A 22,958-nucleotide genomic window follows, 5' to 3' on the forward strand; every position below is an offset into this window, starting at 1 on the left:
AACATATGGAGAAATTGTGCTGCTGCAGATGTAGCAGTCTCTCAGCTGTCTTCCTTCCTGTATTGACGCCTCAACTAATATTCCAGATACCAGATCTTAGCATTGACGTTCTCCAAAAACTACTTGGAAGAACCAAGAAAGTCTATTTCTGGTCTCTTTGGCACTCAGTGCTTTGTTAAATAAGACGGTTGGTCTTATCCTCATCCCACTGCTAAAACCAATGTAGCACAGGCTCTGAATACCAAATTGATTCTTTCTTCTTTACATCACTCATTTAATTAGCTTGTTGTCCTTAAAATGGCCACTCCCTATTGCCACACATGATGAAATTCATTTTGCTCCCCCGTAGCTGGCTCTGTAGCTGCCCATTTACATGATGGAATGGCAGCCTATAGTTCTGACAACTCATCACCAGCCTGATCCAGCTTGTTAGCGCCATTACAATACTCAACAGAGTGAACAAGCAGAGGTGCTATGGACTGGTAGGCCTAATACTTAGCACCAGGGGTGTCAAACTCATATCCTTTCAGGTCGCAGTGACTGCAGGTTTTTGTTTCAGCAATCTTCTTCACTCATAATCAGTTACTATTGCTAAAGGAACAAATTACCAAGTAGTGTGGTGGGGAGCAGGACTTTAGGACTTTTAAATCTCATCTTGATGTTATTTTGGACAGTAAATATGCATAAGATGGACGAGCTTGCTGAGTGGTCAGTTCTACTCACAATTTTCTAATGATCTAACAGCCTATGTTGCCTTCATTTTAATTGACTTGCATTTTAAGTCTTTTTTTTTCTTTCTTCATAAAGCAGTCAAACAACAATGAGATGCACACCAAGCTGATGGATGACTAGTGCCATAATTTAAGCTGAAAACTGATGCTTCATAGCCTTTTTCTTTAAGAGAAGCCATACCGTGTACTGTTGTCAGGGTCATGTCCCTCATTTCTAGGGGTGGGTCCTCCAGGGTCATGACCTTGATTTAATCAACAACTGGCATTAAAGGTCAGCCTTTCGCTAGGAACCTTATCTGATCTGCGGATAAAATCCTTAATTTCATTTTGACCTATTGTGTGTTTTCTCTTTCTTGTATTGCCTGGTTTCGACTTCTTGCCTGTTATTTGACCTTGATTTTGCCTCTCACTACAGTTTATTTTTATTTTCTTTTATTTTGCCTTTTGCCCACTTCTTCTGGTTTACTAAAAAAGTCATTTTTCCTGTTTTCCTGCTGATCCCATTTGCACTTGTGTCTCAAAAATATCTGAAAAGAAGAAAGTAAATATCTGAGAAATACTGATCTGCTGTGGACTGCAGAAAATTTGGATTGTGCTCTCAAAAACAAAATGTGTTTTGGACATTTGTGGCAGAATGAGAACATTAAATAATTAAGCACATCATTTAGAATTAACACAAAACAAAGTATGTGAAATTAGTGTCAGTACTGCATTATCAAAGTGACTGCAGCCACTGAGGCCATCCGGGATCTGAGTTTGATACCCCTTCTTTACATGGCCATCAGTGACTCCAGGAATGACTCAGTGAGAATGGCCAAAAGTGAACTTCACGTGGGGCTAAATAGCTGCATAATGAATTTATATTTGGGAGGATGTGAGCCCTTGAGCGTTGTGGAATGATCAGTGGCCAGTCAGAAGCAGGAAGTGAAAGATCAGAATACTTATACACACTTGCCCTGTAGGAGACTTGGTGACGCCCGCAGAGGGAAGCTTGCCAGCATTCCCTTAAAAAATGTATGCTGTTTGCTTTGTTTCCGTTTTTAGTTTATCTTCTTTTACTTCCCTGTTGTCTTTTCCTATTGCTTAATATTCATGTTTTGAAAGAAGTGCTTCAGTTCATGCTGTGACTTGTATCACACAGTCTTCATTAAGGCCTATGCATTTGTTGGTGTTTCTTTTATTTGAAAACAAAACATTATTATAATCTCAATCTCAATCAAAAAAATTAAAATAACATAACAACTGTGCTTTGAAAACAATCCATCTGCTTTATATAATTGTACAGCAGGGGATTTTCTGTGTGTAAGGTGCATAAAGCAAGACATTCCATTGTCAGAAAAACATTTAGAAACTCCATAATTGGTACTGTTGTTGTTTTTTTTATCATTTCTTTTGTGACAGTAGCCTTTTGTCTAATTTTGGGCAGCTTTCTAGATAGATAGATAGATAGATAGATAGATAGATAGATAGATAGATAGATAGATAGATAGATAGATAGATAGATAGATAGATAGATAGATAGATAGATAGATAGATAGATAGATAGATAGATAGATAGATAGATAGATAGATAGATACTTTATTAATCCCAATGGGAAATTCACATTCTTCAGCAGCAGCATACTGATACAATAAATAATATTAAATTAAAGAATGATAATAATACAGGTGAAAAAACAGATAATAACTATGTATAATGTTAAATATTAACGTTTACCCCCCCCCGGGTGGAATTAAAGAGATGCATAGTTTGGGGGAGGAACGATCTCCTCAATCTGTCTGTGGAGCAGGACAGTGACAGCAGTCTGTCGCTGAAGCTGCTCTTCTGTCTGGAGATGACATTATTTAGTGGATGCAGTGGATTCTCCATAATTGATAGGAGCCTGCTGAGCGCCCTTCGCTCTGCCACAGATGTTAAACTGTCCAGCTCCATGCCAACAATAGAGCCTGCCTTCCTCACCAGTTTGTCCAGGCGTGAGGCGTCTTTCCTCTTAATGCTGCCTCCCCAGCACACCACTGCGTAGAAGAGGGCGCTCGCCACAACTGTTTGATAGAACATCTGCAGCATCTTATTGCAGATGTGGAAGGAAGCCAGCCTTCTAAGGAAGTATAACCGGCTTTGTCCTTTCTTGCACAGCGCATCAGTATTGGCAGTCCAGTCTAATTTATCATCCAGCTGCACTCCCAGATATTTATAGGTCTGCACCATCTGCACACAGTCACCTTTGATGATCACTGGGTTATGGGTTATGAGGAACATAAGTATTTGAACACCCTACGATTTTGCAAGTTCTCCCACTTAGAAATTATGGAGGGGTCTGAAATTCACATTGTAGATGCATTCCCACTGTGAGAGACAGAACGTATAAAAAAAATTCAGGAAATCACATTGTATGATTTGTACAGAATTTATTTGTATTGCACTGCTGCACATAAGTATTTGAACACCTGGAATTTTGGCTCTCAAAGACCTGTTACTCTGCCTTTAAGAAGTCCACCTCTACTCCACTTAGTAATCTTAATTAGTAGCACCTGTCTGAGCTCTTTAAAGACACCTGTCCACCCCACAGTCAGTCAGACTCCAACTACTACCATGGGCAAGACCATAGAGCTGTCAAAAGACACCAGAGACAAAATTGTGGACCTCCACAAGGCTGGAAAGGGCTACAAGGCAATTGCCAAGCAGCTTGGTGAAAATAGATCAACTGTTGGAGCAATTGTCAGAAAATGGAAGAGGCTAAAGACGATTGTCAGTCTCCCTCGGACTGGGGCTCCATGCAAGATCTCACCTCGTGGGTTATCACAGATGATAAGAAAGGTGAGGAATCAGCCCAGAACTACACGGGAGGAGCAGGTCAATGACATGAAGAGAGCTGGGGCCACAGTTTCAAAGGTCACTGTTGGTAGAACACTATGCCGTCATGGTTTCAAATCACGCACTGCACGGAAGGTTCCCCTGCTCAAGTCATTACATGTCCAGGCCCATCTGAAGTTTGCCAATGACCATCTGGATGATCCAGAGGAGGCATGGGAGAAAGTCATGTGGACAGATGATACCAAAATAGAACTTTTTGGTCTAAACTTCACTCGCCATGTTTGGAGGAAAAAGAAGGAGGAGTTGCATCCCAAGAACGCCATCCCTACTGTGAAGCATGGGAGTGGAAACATCATGCTTTGGGGGTGCTTTTCTGCGAAGGGGACAGGACAACTGCACTGTATTAAGAAGAGGATGAATGGGGCCATGTATTGTGAGATTTTCAGCAACAACCTCCTTCCCTCAGTTAGAGCACTGAAGATGGGTCGTGGCTGGGTCTTCCAACATGACAATGACCCGAAGCACACAACCAGGATAACCAAGGAGTGGCTCCATAAGAAGCATATCAAGGTTCTGGAGTGGCCTAGCCAGTCTCCAGACCTAAATCCAATCGAAAATCTTTGGAGGGAGCTGAAACTCCATGTTGCTCAGAACCTGACAGATCTAGAGGAGATCTGTGTGGAGGAGTGGGCCAAAATCCCTGTTGCAGTGTGTGCAAACCTGGTCAAGAACTACGGGAAACGTTTGACCTCTGTAATTGCAAACAAAGGCTTCTGTACCAAATATTAACACTGATTTTCTCAGGTGTTCAAATACTTATGTGCAGCAGTGCAATACAAATAAATTCTGTACAAATCATACAATGTGATTTCCTGAATTTTTTTTTTACATTCTGTCTCTCACAGTGGGAATGCACCTACAATGTGAATTTCAGACCCCTCCATGATTTCTAAGTGGGAGAACTTGCAGAATCGCAGGGTGTTCAAATACTTATGTTCCTCACTGTATAAGCTGTAATTTTTTCCATAATTTTCATGACTGTAGCACTGCAATAATGTCATTGGTAGTGCGCATCCACTATAGAAGATGGTGGCATGTTCAATTCAGTATCACAGGTTTAAATCTACTTAAACAAAACATTCTTTCACACTACATTATGTAGGGAAAAAATATTAGACAAAGTGGGGTGGCACGGTGGTGCTGCTACATTGCATTGTCTGCATTGGTTTCCTCCAGGTGCTCCAATTTCCATCCACAGTCCAAAAACATGGAGGTTACATGAATTGGCAACGTTAAATTGGCCCAGGTGTTTGTGAGTGTGTTTGCCCCGCAACAGACTGGTCTCCTGTCCAAGGTTTATTTTTGCCTAATGCCCTATGCTGGCTGGAGTAGGCTCCAACACCTCCAACCACAACCGTGATCTGGGTTAGAAAATGACATGACATTAGACAAATGGTGGGCTTTTGGTATTTGTACTGCTAAAAGCAGGAGGAAAATAGCAAGAAGAGGGTAAAGGGTCAGTACAAGGGTCATTGTTGAATACAAAGGCAAGATCAAAGTTAATAATTATAATAATAATACATTTTATTTATACAAGGTGCCTTTCTGAGAACTCAAGGACACCAAACAAACAATAAATAAATAAATAAAAAGACACATTATAAACAACTTAAAACATCAGAAAATATAAAGTATAAAAATTAAAACCAAACAAAGCCACTACAATCATAAAGAAAAAGCCATTTTAAACAGATGTGTTTTAAGTTTACATTTGAAAATAATTTAATATTTCTAAGCTTGGTAGGTAATGAATTCCAGAGCTTGGGAGCAGAATGGCTGAATGCTCTGCTCCCCATGGAAGTTTGACGGGCGAGAGGGACGGTCAGATGGATGGAGGAAGAGGATCTAAGGTTACGGGAGGGAATGGCAACATGAAGAAGGTTGGACAGATATGGAGGGGCAAGGTTATGAATGGCCTTAAATGTTAATAGGAGAATTTTAAAATCAATTTGAAACTTAATCGGGAGCCAATGAAGTTGCTGCAAGACTGGAGTAATATGGTGAATAGATGAGGTTCGAGTAATGATGCGAGCTGCAGAATTCTGGACTAGCTGAAGCTTATGGAGAGATTTATTAGAGAGACCAAAGAGGAGTAATTGCAATAGTCCAGACGAGAAGTAACAAGACTGTGAACAAGAATGGCAGTGGTATGGGGAGTGAGGGAGGGGCGGATGTGATTAATATTACGTAGGTGGAACTAAGCAGACTGGGTGATGTTATTAATGTGAGATTGGAAAGATAGAGTGCTGTCAAGGATGACACCCAGACACTTGACCTGAGGTGATGGGGAAACAATGGAGTTATCAATAACAAGAGAAAGATCATCTGCTTTGGATAATGATGATTTTGAGTCAATGAGGAGGACCTCAGTTATGTCACTGTTTAATTTAAGAAAATTCGAAGAAAACCCGGGTTTTAATTTCAGCAATGCAGTCAATAAGCGAAGATGGTGGAAAAGAAGAGGTGGGTTTACTAGCAAGGTAGAGCTGGGTGTCATCAACGTAACAGTGAAAATTAATGTTATATTTACAAAAGATATTGCTAAGGGGAAGAAGGTAAATAATAAAAAGAAGAGGCCCATGGACAGAGCCCTGGGACACACCTAAAGTAACAGTGGTGGGTTGGGATGTGAAAGTTTTAAGCTGAGTGCTGAATGATACATTTGTATTACAGAGGATTCATTTCGTAAGGTTCAGGATTACTTTTCATTTGTTTAGACAAATGTTAAATGTTATTCTGCTGATCCATCTTGTTTATGTGACATGTTATATATTGGCCGGCCTTGGTATGTAGCTTACTCCTCAGTGGATAATTTCTGTCTAAAACCTTTCTAGGACAGAGAGCTTATCTCAAGCACTAGGTTTCATTTCAGTTTTCAACTTCTGCTTCTGGCTTCTGTTTTGATCTGCCCTTATATTTTGTTTGCTGATCATATTACGATCTTTTTGGTTCTGACCTTTACTTGTCTTTTGCTATGAGTTTGTTGACATGACAGCTCCTGGTCTCCCTGCTCCTCACATTAATTTCTGGAAATGCTGTCTCTACAGCTAAAGCCTATAAAATTTAAGTCAAATATTTTGAATCAATACATGGTATTTTTTACAATTTAATACAAGCATATACTTAAATCAAGTTTTAACAATGGATTATTAAAAGAATAAGGAAAAGGAATGAAGGTAACAAAAGGGTTAACTAAACATGGCTTAAAGCTTAAGCATGTGAGTGTTGCCTCATCTTAAGAGGAACCATCAAGGTAATTAATATGGATAAAATGAAGTAAATGAGTAATAAACACCCCCTTAAAAATGAGGACAGACTAGTGAGAAAGTCCAAACACCCCTATTATGAAGCACAGATAAAATCAATGGGAAAACCCGTAGGACACCCCTATTAACGAAGAGATGTTTTGAATAATGGAAGAATCAACATGTATACGAAGTTACTGGTGGTTGTAGTTGATTGGTAAAGATGATCGCATTCTGCCTATATTAGCACTTTGAGTACTGAGAAGAGCGCTATATAAATGTAATGAATTATTATTTTATTATTATTATTATTATTAAGAGTCAGATGACATGATGTATTAGATAACATAATGGTAATAGCACAGTATTAAAGGGAATGAATTAATGATGGCTTACTCCATGAACTGAGACATTTGTGCATATCTGTTTACAAATAAAGAATTGTTCAGCATTTTCATCTGGTCTCCGAGAATGACTTCTTTGAAAATAAAGGAAAGTTCTTTCCACAACAAGCCCAATACACAACATGAGAATCATAGTCAAAGAAATGCCTAATTATTAATTATCAGAACCAAAAAAAGTCAAGAAAACATTTTGTTTAGAAAGAGTTTGGATTTGATTTAATATTCACGATTTTGGATAGAGACACAATGTCAGAGACTGACGTCTCACACTACAATGTCTATGAGCACACCTCTAGAGACAAGGATTCATATCCTAACTACAGTACTCCCAGAATGGTGGCATCCATAAATAAAACAAAACAGCATCAGAAATAGTGAAAAATTATTTTAACCATTTCAAATACTTTTCAAATGCAAGAACTGACGAGAAATTTGAATGTTTATGCTCAAAGACCCATATTAAGTGTTGAAAATCAATGCTAAACCTGACGGAAAAGTATCAAAAACTTTTAAATGAAAAAAATCTTAACAGTATTTGTCTTCAACTACAAATTTCGGAGTTTTGTTTTTAATTTAGATGCTCAGATAGTCAATTTACTTTGGTATTAGTGACCCATGCTCATTTCCTGACAGTGCCTTCTTCATTTAGTCATCCTAGGACCCCATAAGACACTTGTGTAGTTTTATATGTTAGCTTTGTAAGATACCATTTGAAAATGTAATTTTCACTTTCATTCATATACGAAAGCTGTTCAGTTGGACTTCTCTATCAAACCTAATGATGTTTCTGCTAGTGTGACATTAATAAAAGTGCTTCAATGAGTTAAAACACTGGATAAGCAGTAATATATGATGTGGACGCTAGGGGTCACTGTTGCCCCGTGAAACCCACCAGACAGACCTCCAAGACACACTTGTAAAAAGCACCTAGAAGAATTTTAATATTTTTCTTCAAACACAGTGCACAAAGCACCACACTCGCCACAATTCTCTATTTATTATACAATAAACTATAATCAATAATCACAATAATCCTCCACTCCTCCCAGCAGCTCCGTCACTCTACCACCCAATTCCGGCTCCCTTTGCTGGATCTTCAACAGTCCTTTAAATAGTCCATGACCTGGAAGTGTTCCTCCTGGGTCAAACGCCACATCATCCATCCTCAAGTAGCCCGGAAGTACTGCGGGCTTCCATTCTCGTGACTCTGAAGTACTTCCGGGTTGTAGTAACAGTAGGAGCTCCCCCTGGCAGCACCCACGGCACCCAACAGGGCTGAGGAAATGAACTCCAAGTCCCAGGATGCCCTGAGGGAATCCGGGGAACCGTTGCCATCCAGGGAAGGTGCCACCTAGCGTCCCGGGGGAGGCAGTGCCCTGAAAAAGCTGCCTTCTTCCATTTTTTTCTTTCAGGGACGTCCTGGCCAGACTGAACCGCCGGCCGTCCATCACAATGATGAAAGAGAAGCTCTGGTAGTAGATGTGAATGCTACAGACAGTCCCAAGGTACTTTTACTTTTAAATGCAGAAGGCATGAACATTAGTTTTGTAAATAAGACATCATTTTGATGTTCACATTCTGGAGATCCCCGGGGAATGTACTGTGCCAAGTCTTTTACCATCTGGTGGTGTCCAGCTCTGTCTTTGTATGTCGGTCATTTGGTAGGCACAAGATGTGGCCAGCTAAACAAAATCTTTGCTCTGCAATAATATCTTGGAGTCTTTTGGAGCCAGCCCTGTGGAAAAGCTCTTCATTTGGAGCCTGATCAGTGTATCTGACATGGAGTAATCTTCGCAAACACCTCTGATGAAAGACGTTCAGTTTTTGAGCTTTTTGTGCGGTGGCTTTCCATGTTTCACTAGCATATTTTCACAGTAGGAATAACATACAGATGTAGTTGTGATATTGATATTGATACTTGCCATTGACCATATTGAATGCATTTGCTGATAGGCTGCTGCAGCCTTCCCAATCTTGTGTTTTACTTCAACTTTAATGTCATCATTTTGGACAAAGTGTCGTACAGGTAATTAAACCGGTCAACCTTTTCAACTGGCGTTTGGTTGACCACGATTTGGGTTGTTATTGGCTGACTAACACTGATTTCTATAGTTTTATCACTGCTGATTTGTCAGCCAATCTTGCCTGCGTCCCTTTCTACATTAGTTGTTTCAAATTGAAGACTGTTTTTTGTTTCTGCGAGCAGTGTGATGTCATCAGCGAAGTCGAGGTCTGTCAGCTGTGAATGTGCGTTCCATTGTACACTACACTTCACCCCTTTTAACTGCTTGACACTTAACAAAATCAATCGCCAAAAAGAGCAAAAGTGGTGACAATGTGCAGCCTTGATTCACACCTGTAAGACCTGGAAAGTAGTCAGTTGTGCCAATATTGGTTTTTCCACAGCAGCTAGAGTTTTGGTACAGATCTTTGATGACATTTACATAGAGGTGTGGAATGCCATATAGTCTGACAATATGCCATAGTGACTTTCTGTGCACGCTGTTGAAGGTCTTCTTAAAGTCAATGACGTTTATTGACAGTGGCCGCTGGAACTCAAGGCATTGTCTTTCTGGGTTGAACTGTCTTCATCACAATGAGAGTGTACCAGTGTTGTTGCTGTTTTTTATGGGGGCGGGTTGCTAACCCAGCGCCTAACCCTCCTCCTTTCTCACCCGGGCTTGGGATCAGCAATGACGGAGTTAATGCTTTGCACTACCAAGATGTAAATGCTTGTTCCTACCATGATTAAGTCTAGTTTGTTCAATTTATTTTCTGGACCCTTAAGGGAGTACTCCATCCAAAAAAGATTTTTTTGTTGATATTACTGTAGTTTGTAGTGATGGCAGAGAAAGCAATGCTTCTGACAAAATAGGAGACTACACTGACCAATGCTGGACAACAACAAAAACTATCAAAAATATCCTTATAAAAAATATCATGTTACTAATGTCATATAATCCACATGTCAAGTCAGTCGCATGTTCACAACATGCAAAGTGCATGCATCTTTTTCTAAAATATTTGTAAATACAGTAAAAGCTTCTGTAAAATTAAAGAAGTCCACAAACAAGAAGCCCCTTCACACAGGGCTAAGCTTTTAAATTTAAGACAGGACTCCTGACCAATGAATGACGTTGGAGAGGGGAGGGGGTGTATCTTCAATTGAACACCTCAGTTTCCATGTTGTGAGCAAACAACTGGATAACTGACATGTGGATTATGCAACACAAGCATCGTGAGATTTTTATTTTTTCCTGAGACTGTTTTTAAATTTGATGTTGTACAGCGTTGGTCACCATTGGTTTGTTTTTTAATCATTATTCTCCATGAATACATGAGATTACATTTTTTTCATAGTCATTACTATGAAATACATGGGGTAAGTAACACATAAAAAATATGATTTTTGGGTGGAGTGTTCCCTCAAAGGAAGCAAAGTACTCTAAAGTGATGTAGCCACATTCATCAGAGAATGTGTCCAGCAGGGAGTGTTCGCTTCACAGGTAGTTTTCGGGATCAGTGCAGGCAAATGCATCATGGAAAAGCTGTTCTGCTTTCAACGCCACCTCAAAGGCACAATGGGGACAAGTAACCACAACAAAAACAAAGATAAAAACTTTATATTTAGCTTGTATTGAACAATCTTTTACCATAAAAATCCACAATCAGGCTGAGCTGGGAGACACCCGTTAAAAAAGACGAGCGAGATGAACACAGAGGTGCTCCCAGTGTGCCCTCTATTATGGTGTTGTCAGAGTATGCAGATTTACCTCAGGGTTGAAGGTTACAAAAAGCTGCAATTCAAAAGTCCAAGGGCTGAACTGGCAAGCAACTTTGGTGCTCCAGTGTGTCCAAGGTTCAATGATTGTAGGGCCTCAAATGCTAGTGGGCTAGCACTTTTTTGTAACATTAAGTTGACACAGTTTTGGTACAATAAACCAATCAGTGTTGTGGAAGCCGGCCCGGACACAGACAGGCAGACACGTTGACGTCACCCAACACACGTTTATTTGTCATATTTACAGTGCACAAACCCGCAAATACTCCCCAAAGTCCTGATCAACACAATGCCTTTCTCTTTTCTTCAGGCCGCCTCTTTCCCTCTCCACCCGAGCTCTGTCCTTCTCCTCACCTGACTCCAGCCATCTATGAAGGGAGGCGGCCCCTTTTATAATCACCCGGATGTGCTCCAGGTGCTTCCTGGCAATCTTCCCCAGTATGGCGGAAGTTCCGGCTGCGTACCCGGAAGCACTCCGGGTGTCCCCGCTTCTCTTCCCCCCAGCACTTCCAGGTGTGGCGGAAGTGCTGAGGTCCAAGGTTCTCCAGGCATGGGGGCGCCCCCTGGCAGCGACCATGGGCCCCTACAGGGTTGAGTTTCCCAGGTCCGTACCTGTGGCTCCCAAAGGAACCAGGGCGGTCGCCCCCTCGTGGTCTGGAGGAGGCACAAGCTCTCCTCCGGTCTTTCTGGGCGTCCCGGCTGGGTACCAACCCCAGCCGGGTGCCACAGTGTTTAAAGAGAAGCTTTGTCTGGAAACATAATGGCCTTATCAGTGTTACTCTGGGGCAGAACCCAGGAAAAATTTCTCACTGTTGTTCTCACGTAATTGGGAAAAGCAAACCATGTTGCATTTTAATAATATGCAGAAAAGATACATGAAAAATAACATTACATAAGCAGGTTATATGAATGCAAAGCTTATTGAATACCAGTGGTATTTCAGCACTAAGGGCCAGTGGTGCTCAGCCCCAGCAGATGTAATGCAAAACAGGCAATAAGCTTCCCTCAGTAATTTAACTTATTATTAACATTTTTATAACAACATTCAGCATTGTCTTCTTAAGCATTTTTTCTCCAATTTTCTATCATATTCCCAATGTAATTACTTATAAAGAAAAATCTCGCCTCTTGTAGCATGTGTAATTGTCTTCATGCTGAGTACTGTCAGGCCATTTTTCTTAGTTCAGGGGAGGACTAATTGGCCCTGCAGTGTTCTCTATACCCATAACATGTGTGTGTATGTGTGTGTGTGCAGCCTGAACTTTACAGTTCAGTGCTGAGACCTGAAAGTCATTGCCCAGTTTAAGAAGATGACAGTCTGATTTTTCTTTTCTTTTTATTTAAATAAATAGTATTTGTACGTCTGGTTCGAAATTTGCTCAGATGAACCCATGCAGCACACACCAGTGAAGAGGTATAAAAAGTCCAGTACCACTTGCTCCCTTGAAGGTAGCTGCAGTAATTGGGGTGGGGGTTGAGAGAGAGAGATCAGTATCAAGAAAGTATCGTTCATAAGACATTACGCTGCATTTGATTTGCACCCACTGCTGCAGGAGACCACGCTAAATTTGAAAAAGCCACCAAGGTAGTGTACAGTCATATGAGAAAGTTTGGGAACCCCTCTCAGCCTGCATAATAATGTACTCTACTTTCAACAAAAAATATAACAGTGGTATGTCTTTCATTTCCTAGGAACATCTCAGTACTGGGGTGTTTTCTGAACAAAGATTTTTAGTGAAGCAGTATTTAGTTGTATAAAATGAAATCAAATGTGAAAAACTGGCTGTGCAAAAATGTGGGTCCCCTTGTAATTTTGCTGATTTGAATGCGTGTAACTGCTCAATGCTGATTACTTGTAACACCAAATTGGTTGGATTAGCTCGTTAAACCTTGAACTTCATAGACAGGTGTGTCCAATCATGAGAACAGGTATTTAAGGTGGTCAGTTGCAAGTTGTGCTTCCCTTTGACTCTCCTCTGAAGAGTGACAGCATGGGATCCTCAAAGCAACTCTCAAAAGATCTGAAAACAAAGATTGTTCAGTCTCATGGTTTAGGGGAAGGCTACAAAAAGCTATCTCAGAGGTTTAAACTGTCAGTTTCAACTGTAAGGAATGTGATCAGGAAATGGAAGCCCACAGGCACAGTTGCTGTTAAACCCAGCAGGTCTGGCAGGTCAAGAAAAATACAGGAGCGGCATATGTGCAGGATTGTGAGAATGGTTACAGACAACCCACAGATCACCTCCAAAGACCTGCAAGAACATCTGGCTGCAGATGGTGTATCTGTACATCGTTCTACAATTCAGCGCAATTTGCACAAAGAACATCTGTATGGCAGGGTGATGAGAAAGAAGCCCTTTCTGCACTCACGCCACAAACAGTGTCGCTTGTTGTATGCAAATACTCATTTAGACGAGCCAGATTCATTTTGGAACAAAGTGCTTTGGACTGATGAGACAAAAATTGAGTTATTTGGTCATAACAAAAAAAAGAAGAACACCACATTCCAAGAAAAACACCTGCTACCTACTGTCAAATTTGGCGGAGGTTCCATCATGCTGTGGGGCTGTGTGGCTAGTTCAGGGACTGGGGCCCTTATTAAAGTCGAGGGTCGGATGAATTCAACCCAGTATCAACAAATTCTTCAGGATAATGTTCAAGCATCAGTCACAAAGTTGAAGTTACGCAGGGGTTGGATATTCCAACAAGACAATGACCCAACACACAGTTTGAAATCTACAAAGGCATTCATGCAGAGGGAGAAGTACAATGTTGTGGAATGGCTGTCGCAGTCCCCTGACTTGAATATCATCAAAAATCTATGGGATGATTTGAAGCAGGCTGTCCATGCTTGGCAGCCATCAAATTTAACTGGAGAGATTTTGTATGGAAGAATGGTCAACAATACCTCCATTCAGAAGCCAGACACTCATCAAAGGCTATAGAAGGCATCTAGTGGCCGTTATATTTGCAAACGGAGGCTCAACTAAGTATTGATGTACTTGATGTATTGATGTAATATCTCTGTTGGGGTGCCCAAATTTATGCACCTGTAAAATTTTGTTATGATTCATATTGCATATTTTCTGTTAATCCAATAAACTTATTCAGTCACTGCTGAAATACTACTGTTTCCATAAGGCATGTCATAAATTAAAAGGAAGTTGCTACTTTGAAAGCTCAGTCAATGATAAACAATAATCTAAAGAATTAAGAGGGGTTCCCAAACTTTTTCATATGACTGTATGTGTGCTCCTTCTCACTTTGTGGAAAACAAAGCAGCGGTCTGATACTCCGGTTTCAAAGAAATGCAGAGCTGAAAGAACAGGTATGTATGTAGAAAATCAATTACTTTCTGGCCTTGGTCTAAGCAGGAAACACCTGACAGAATGGTAGTTAGCGTTGCTGATGGATGTGCAGTGTGCAGTTTCAGTTACAGTATGTAGTATGTATGTGTAGTCTGTGTGTTCTGTGTCAGTGGTGTTTGTCCTTTTTCACCTCAAACCCATTTGATTCTAAACTTGGGGTGTTACCATTTCAATTTAAGAAATTCTTAGCCAATAGATTCTCCAAGTTGCAGTGCTCTCATTTTTTAGAGCCTGTAATGGTGTGCTTAAATCTGTCTGTTTTTTCAGATGGTGACAATGTCGGAGGGTACCACAACATTACCAGTGTACTGTTTGATTTCTTGTGACATTAACGATGGGTGAACTTGCATGTCTCGCCAGTCATTAACAAAAGAGGGATAGACATTATCAGTTAGGGAAGTTAATCTTTACATTAGAAAAGTCAACACACATATAGGAAAGGTCTGATATGGGCCCACCAGCGGTTTTTATGTCAAAACCAACACTGTTGAATATACAAACCACAGTGACAGAATGGATACTGAGATTCAAAGCTGCCTACAGAAAAGCAGCACACCAAGATATTTTACTCTTTATAAAGTTAGGGCTTGCTGCCTCATTCCATATTATAAGAAAAATCTTCATTGTTTTCTCTAAGGTCTTATAGAATCAATGTATTCATCAAACCATGCTTCAGTTTGCAGAATGCTGTAACACGTGAATCTGGTGGGCCTTCTGGTCATGGCTTAGTGTTTCAGGTGGAGGCTGGATGAATGGAAGTTTGTGTTCTGCTATAAAATCAAGCAGCATGTCCTGTAATTAAAAATAAAAAAAGTTTATTTATTGCAATAAAATCTTACTTTGTAATATGTCATATTTTTAATAGGTGGTCATAAAAACAAGTCTGCTGTAGAGTAATATGGAGAGCATCTGTTGGAAAATTTACACTGAAATTAGTAATACTGTATCTTTCATCTTACCTGAACAGTGAGCTAATTATGCACATAGTTAAATTACTGCCATTGTGCCAAATGCTAACTAGGCATACTGGTCATAGCAAAGGTTCCTCAATGATATCTGTAAGCACTTGACGATTCAACATGAGAAAAATAAACCATGCATTACTTAGATTAGACAATGAGAGGCAATCATCACATAAATCTGGGCTAATCACACAACTTAGTTTGTTAGCTCTTTGGTCCTCTGTTATGGTCACTAGTCAGTGTCATTGTCACTGAAAGTAATAATGGATAAACTTTATCAAACCCCCTTGTGTTTTTTGTTTAGGATATGACCTTCCAAAGCTGTAATTAATAAGGCCTGAACAAAACAGGTCGTGTTTTTACCAAGAAGGTCAGCTCGTTTGTAACCTCCATCCCATCACTTTGGCAGTGAACAGGATTTTAATTTTGTTAAGTCCAAAAGAGGAGTTTCTATTCCACTTTCAATACCTTTTAAACTTACTCCCCACTACCATTGCTCTTTCATCATCAGGTCTTTATTTCCCTAATGTTTCCATCAGCTGCTTTCCCAGTCATCAAGTATTTGGTTGTCAGTTACCACACAAAAAAAATGGATAGTTTAATCAACACATACTGGTTATAAAACTACTGATGCCCACCCAACCCATTGGTGCATAACACACATGCTAACACAAACATACTTAGTGTGTGTGTGTTAGAAATATACAGTATATTCAATCTATGCAATTCTCATGACTGCCTCTTTCTGACCAGGGAAGAGGAGGAAGCCAGGTATCCACGCAAGTCTTTGCCCATTGTCTCCGGCACATGAAGAAAGGGGTCATTAAAACAAAATGACTCACAATTAAAAAGACTTGCCTCCCACTAACTGCCATCCTTCAGCAGTAACATTATCCCTGACATATACAAGTTCTGTAACTAGTGGATTCATTACAGAATTAACTCTAACCAGGAAATTAGAGGGCCAATATTCTCTATGGGAACCCCAGTTATGCACTTCTTAAGTCTCTACACTTTGGGGGATGTGAACTCATGATATGTAGTATTATTTCTCCTGCTAAGCAGTTCTTTTTTCAGATCAGATACCAGGACCAATCATTTTAAACCAAGGCATCCATTGCACAATCTTATATTTAGATGTATAAAACGCCCTGGCTAAAAAGTTAAATTTACTATAAAGGAAATCGTCATCCGAAGTAAAGTTGAACAATTCAAGGAAAGCCTGTAAAAAGACCATAAAATGTATCCTGAATTGTTTGAAAAACTAACAATCTGTATTCTAATAACTATTTCATGCAACTGTACAAGTTCATCATAAATAGATTTATTATTTCAATTCAATTTTTTTTTTTTTTTTTTAAATACAAACATATCACAGATTCAAAGAGAAATATAAAGCTTAATACAAAGCCTGAAAAGCACAAACATACTCCAGTCCCACCAATGTGATGGTCTCTGCATGGATTTAAGACAGGCAGGCATTTAATTGTAAACATACAAAATTTATATTGCACTGTGCAAATTATCACAAATTTGGCGCTTGGCTTTCAGATCCCCCCCGTGCCCCCTCCCTCTCTTTCCCTGTGGTACATTTAGAAAAAACAAACTGACAAAAAAATACAATATGATTGAAACAAAGTGCCATTCCATTTCTAGTCATAAAATGCATCTTCCAGAAGCCAATATTTGTAGAGTTTGGCTTTCATCAGATGAGATACAAGCATCATGCAAACTTTAGGAAATAGGTGTCAGGTCAAGGGTCAATGGAAAAAGGCCATTGTTGTTCATTATATCGTCCAAATCTTCATCTTCTATCACAACTGCAAAAGAAAAAAAAAAAATGTTTTTTTGCATGTACAGAGACAATGAAACATAAACACACCAGCATAATTTACAAAATGCAGTTCAAGACTAAATTGAACAAAACTAATGCTATCTTATTCCATATTCCACTTTTACTGGACATTGCACAGATATATTCCAGTCAGACATGGCATTGCTTAGGACAGTGGTTCTTAAACTCTGTCCTATGTGGCTACAAGATTTTTTTTTCAACCCCTGCCAGTTTCACAATCAGTAGTCCATTTCATCTTTAACTGAACTTACTTAATTGGTTCGTCCTTTTTTCCCCCTCTCTCTTATTTCACATCCTGAAATGCACAAAATTGTATCCTAATAATAAACAACAAACACCGAGCACAGAACACACCTGGGGAAACAATACTGAATGCTGAAAGGCTGCAGTTAGTTTTGAAATTTATACATTGACACAAAAACATGGAAATTGAGAAATATAGAAAGTGGTTAGGAGTCCAATTAAAAAATAAAGCCATTTTGAGGAATAAAAAAACACCCTGCAGCAACTTGGGGTCCTTAGGACTGAGTTAGAGAGCTACTGGTTAATGAAACTTACAGGCAACTTTCTGCATGTGCTGAGTAATCAGACAGTTTAAGAACTAATTTGCCTTAATATTTAAGAAATGTTTAAGTGATGAAGGACTGATGTCCAGTAACATACTGATTGATGAGAGCTGCTTCACTTCAAAAGAACCAAAAGTGAAATTCTAGCTCATCTATGGACTGGAGTTTGCGTAGGTTTTCATTGGCCAAATGGGGATTCTCTAGTTTCATCCCAAAGAGGAGTAGTGTAACTGCCAACTCTAAATGAGCCCTGTATGTGCAAGTATAAAATACATAAACTGCCACTATACATTAACAGCTAAAAATTATATTGAGTTGGAAGGTCCGAGTGCAAGTTTCTGTTACGTAAAGTGAAGACTGGTCATTTCACAAGAGAATCAAGTTCCAAAAACTGAAAGGTCATTATCTACTTTTCATCAGTGCGCTCTGAAATGAAATCCAACAAAAAAAAAAATTAAGTATGTTGAAACAGAGAATCTGTTATCAACATACAATTCATGCTTGTGATGGTAAATGCACCAAAATGGGAAACATAAAACTTACTGTTTTAAAGTTGTTTAGAACAACATCCCTGTTCATGTATAGTCCCAATGACCAAATTTGTTACTTTTACAGAAATTCTCTGACAATTGTGTTACCAGACTTGCATTCATTTAAATAGCTCTTTCTTTGGAAAGGTGAACTGACAAGGTAAATAGATAAAGCACACTGCCAACACCACTTATTTGTTCCTTTACATGACTCACAATGTGTAAAATATTTTAAATATTTCTTTAGTTAAAATATAAAACTATGAAAAAACATCTTTAAGTGTGTTGCTTGGCTCATGCTCTTGGATTATATCAATACCAAGTAAATTACTGGACTGTTTGCTTTTAAATCCAGCATAAAAGACATTTTAAATATTTAAATCATTGTTGCCTGACAACACACTAGCGTTCATTTCAATGCCGCTTTTCATATGCAAAGTACTACAACTCAGGGACTTTTAACATAGTATAATAGATGTAAAATCAAAAATCTTCCCAAAAGCATAAAGATACTCTGACTATACAAAACTACTTCATGTATAGTATTTAAGACTTACTATAGTAAACAAGGAAATAAATATTACCTTGTATTTTTAATAACTTCACAACCTTACATGATGATGTTTCAAAACAATCCAAATTGACAAAGACTGTTTAACATTCTACTATTTTTGGTATGCAGTTTATTCACTTAATTCTTACTGAATTCCAACTTGTCAAAGAAAAAGTTAAGAGAAAACAAAACATCTTATAAAGCACTATGCACTCCATTCCTTGTATGAAAATGTGCTATATAAATAAATGTTGCTGTCATTAAAACATCTGCATAATATTGTATGGATACATTATTTTAAACCAATCTGAAGGGGACCTGCATATAAGTTAGATGAGATCCCTTCTAAAATGAAGGGCTGCTATAATAAGCTAGAATGACACTTGTGTTTAGTTCAGAAAATATGAATGCAGAGTTTAGTGTAAAAATGCCAGACTCAAAAAAAAAGAGTGCAATTTCAGCATTACAATAATTTAAATGTACTAACAGCAACTTTTGACATCCTTGTTCAAATGTCTGACCACACTGAAAACTTCAGTCATTTTCGAACCCACTTAGTCCTGAACAGAATCACAGGGGGTTCTGGAGCCTATCCCAGCCAGCATAGGGCAAAAGATGGGAACAAACCCTAGACAGGGCACTAGACCAGTCCATCACAGGAACCGAAAAACATTTCCTGCACGTTTTGTTTTTAGAAGAGTGAGTGAAATGTCAAACAAACATGTACTTTTTAAATCCCTACTTGTTTATTCTCTTATGTAAATCAGGTGGAAAACTTTTTGGTTTAATTAATTTGGTTAATGGAAGTTCCTGGCAAATTCCATCTGTGTGGGGAAATGTGAAGTCCTTTACTTGCTAATGTGGCTTAATCTGATGCAAATGGATTGGATTAAGTGTTTTGTCAAAAAAATTCTGATAAAGATAGTAGAGGTTGATCATCATATTCTACAAACATAGTATTCATCAACACTGCATTCAGTTTCCATCTATCCATCCATTTTTGTTAAATCTTGCTTTATCCTGATCACGGGGTGGGATGGAATTCTGCAGCATATCCGATCAAGCATCCGGACAGGGCACCAGTCCATCGCAGTGGGAGAACATACACACACACACTGCCAACATTTATTTTCATAGCACATTTTCATACAAATAATATAGCTCAAAGTGCTTTACAAAATTTCCAAGTAGTAGTTACATGGAATGAAAAATTTTGATAATGATACATAAATTGTATACAAACATTAAATAATGCACAGTTACATAATAAATATACGATTAAGAGAAAAGTTCTTAAATATACATTTATTAACTCTCTATACCACAGTCTGACAATAAGTTCAGTTTGCCAGGGTGGCCAGAAAAAAAAAAAAAAAAAACAACTCCAGTTAAGGTGAAGGGAAAAACAAATTGTAGGGGTTCCCAGCCCAATACGTAAGGGGCAGTTTAGCATGGTCATTGCACCTGAACGTAGGTGGCTCTGGATTGTGGGTGGAAAACCATGTGGAGATGGAAAGAACAGACAAACTTCACACTGGGTGGACCTGGGATGAAAACCCCTGCCCTGTTATTATTCACTGTGCTTTATTCAGTTTCCAAAAAAAAAAAAAAAAAAGGATTTCTAGAAATCGACTGAAGCGGAACTTCCCTTTATAGTGACAGAACTAAAAACAGACTGTTGTGGAAAACAACATTCAAACATGTCAAAAACCAAGACAGATGACTAGACCAATGCATCAGGAAAGTCACAGTATACAGCTACTTAAATTAAATCCGAAATACAATCAGTTTTGTGTCAGACATACCTATAAAACATTTCACAAGTTTATTTTATTTTTTTTATTTTACAAGCTCAATTGTCAAGTATTGCGCAACACCCCGTTCACTGAAAAGGAAAATAAAGCACAGAAGTCTGACAAAAGCGTGTAGTCGAATGTCGTGTCAATTCATTGCTGATCAAGACAGACGAATTAAAATGTACAAACCCTCGTTAAGTGATTAAATTAACCCCTCCGATTTTTACACCTGTTATACGATCAGTTGATCGATTTTTAACATGCGTTTCCAACTCTGCCTTTCTCACTCACTGCAGGGTCTTCGGGATGTAGGCAGAAAGACGAACAAACTACACGGACATAAAAACGACGCACACAAGTGGAGGACATAAAAACTCCACACAGATATGGTTTGTGATCAAAACTTGAACCCATGGCTTTGAAGCAGTTACGTAACTACCTCAAGTGCTGTCCCACCTTGCTCTGAAGAGTCCACCTTCTCGGCACAAGGCCGCATTACTTACCCCCAATCTCCCCCTTACCTTTCTTTGAGCGTCCGATGACTCCCAACTTCGGAGCTCGCTTGCCCAGTCGACGCTGTGGAGAGTCGAAGCTCAGCTGCTCCGGATGAAACTCGGCCGCCGCTGGTTGTGCCATCGCTTGCGGCAGTGCGTCCTCTGGCCTGTCACGGGGCCCTGCTGCGTCGTACATACCGTCCGCCTTGCGCCTCTCTTCTGACTTCAGCGGCTCGTCACTTTCGGCTGGACCGTCGCTCTTCTTCGGCTTGTTGGCACAACAATACTGCATACAGTCTGATGAGACGCTTCAGATAATAACAGGAAGAAATAAACAGTGTTTAAATATGAATAACCCATCCATCAAGGTAAGACGTGCACGCGAACACACACACGCAAGCGGTACTTCCTCATGCTCAGACGGGAGTGCAAACAACCACCCACCAATTCGTGAACGCGCACGTTAAAAACGCGTCCCTTCTACCTGCTGCCTTCCACACAACTAAGTGTCGAGCGGAACCAGAAAGATGACGGAGACAGAGTAGGAATACGATGAAGATAAAGATCAAAACAACATGACACTATGGGAGCGACCTGCTAATAACTTGCGTACGCAAGAAAACAAAGTGAGCGTTTCCGGAACATTTCCATTTTACCTTTGAGTAGCTGTTGACGAAGCAACACGCCGCGATCACGTAGATTATGCAGCCCGCAGCCGGCTTCCTCTCTCTTTTTGAAGTCAACACCACAGCGTCCTCCTACCGTGGGAAACTGCGCGAAACATCCCGCCCCGAGGGATTTTCCATTCCCTCACTGGGGAACTCCTACCTTTTTTAACCTTGACGGACATACACCCGATATAGACAGACAAGAAAAGGAGGAGGAGGAAGGAGACGTAATTAAATGGGACGAACTCTCCAGTCACCTCCTCTCTGTCGACAGCTTGAAGAGAAGTCACCGAATGATGTCTTCCACCTGCCACACTTTCTCCAAAGCTGACTACAAATAAAGATGAAGTTTCCAAAACACTGGCCCTGCAGTTGTGAAAGAACTTCAAACCAGTATCTGGTTAACGTTCCTTTGCATCTTTAAAAAAAAATTGAGAAACACTGTGTTAAGTTTTAATCTGTGGGTCGGGCCCCCCTAGGGGTGCTCGATGTAACAAAAAGGGGGCGCGAAGATGTGAAAACAAGAATCGAAAATATAAAAAATACATCTATTGAAACCAAAACAAATTAACTTAAACTACATTCTGATACTAGAAAAATAAATATAGAGTTAGATAAATTTCGATAAAAGTGAAGTAGGTATAATAAAATCCATCCATCCATCCATTTTCCAACCTGCTGAATCCGAACACAGGGTCACGGGGGTCTGCTGGAGCCAATCCCAGCCAACACAGGGCACAAGGCAGGGAACCAATCCCGGGCAGGGTGCCAATCCACCGCAGGACACACACAAACACACCCACACACCAAGCACACACTAGGGCCAATTTAGAATCACCAATCCACCTAACCTGCATGTCTTTGGACTGTGGGAGGAAACCGGAGCGCCCGGAGGAAACCCACGCAGACACGGGGAGAACATGCAAACTCCACGCAGGGAGGACCCGGGAAGCGAACCCAGGTCTCCTAACTGCGAGGCAGCAGCGCTACCACTGTGCCACCGTGCCACCCGTATAATAAAATATGCATCTATAATATATCATTAATTAACAAAGTACAAATTGGTATTAGTGGGCTTCTTTCAAAAAAAACCTTAGGGGGACACGATTAATATTGTTATGAAAACTCGG

At 39.8% G+C, this 22,958-nt stretch overlaps 2 protein-coding genes across 2 annotated transcripts in view; both read right to left on the reverse strand.

The window, feature by feature from the left end:
• acadvl (acyl-CoA dehydrogenase very long chain) overlaps positions 1-22,958 on the reverse strand; it is a 966,944-nt gene that overhangs the window by 235,532 nt on the left and 708,454 nt on the right. The window lies entirely within an intron of this gene.
• On the reverse strand, positions 16,671-21,986 carry si:dkey-112a7.4 (uncharacterized). Its single transcript, XM_051924379.1, has 3 exons — positions 21,817-21,986; positions 21,188-21,468; positions 16,671-17,186 (listed from the first exon to the last, which is right to left on the reverse strand). The coding sequence occupies exons 2-3, from the start codon at positions 21,450-21,452 to the stop codon at positions 17,101-17,103; spliced, it is 351 nt and encodes a 116-aa protein (XP_051780339.1). The 5' UTR covers positions 21,453-21,468; positions 21,817-21,986; the 3' UTR covers positions 16,671-17,100.

This window comes from Erpetoichthys calabaricus, chromosome 3 (genome assembly GCF_900747795.2).
Source record: "Erpetoichthys calabaricus chromosome 3, fErpCal1.3, whole genome shotgun sequence".
NCBI classification, from domain to species: domain Eukaryota; kingdom Metazoa; phylum Chordata; class Cladistia; order Polypteriformes; family Polypteridae; genus Erpetoichthys; species Erpetoichthys calabaricus.

Bases quoted from the DNA above. Each gene is read 5' to 3' on its own strand.
- si:dkey-112a7.4 (XM_051924379.1), bottom strand. From the start codon at position 21,452: ATGCAGTATTGTTGTGCCAACAAGCCGAAGAAGAGCGACGGTCCAGCC. The intron at 17,187-21,187 runs GTAAGGGGGAGA...TTTCTTTTGCAG, and splicing joins CATCGGACGCTCAAAGAAAG to TTGTGATAGAAGATGAAGAT.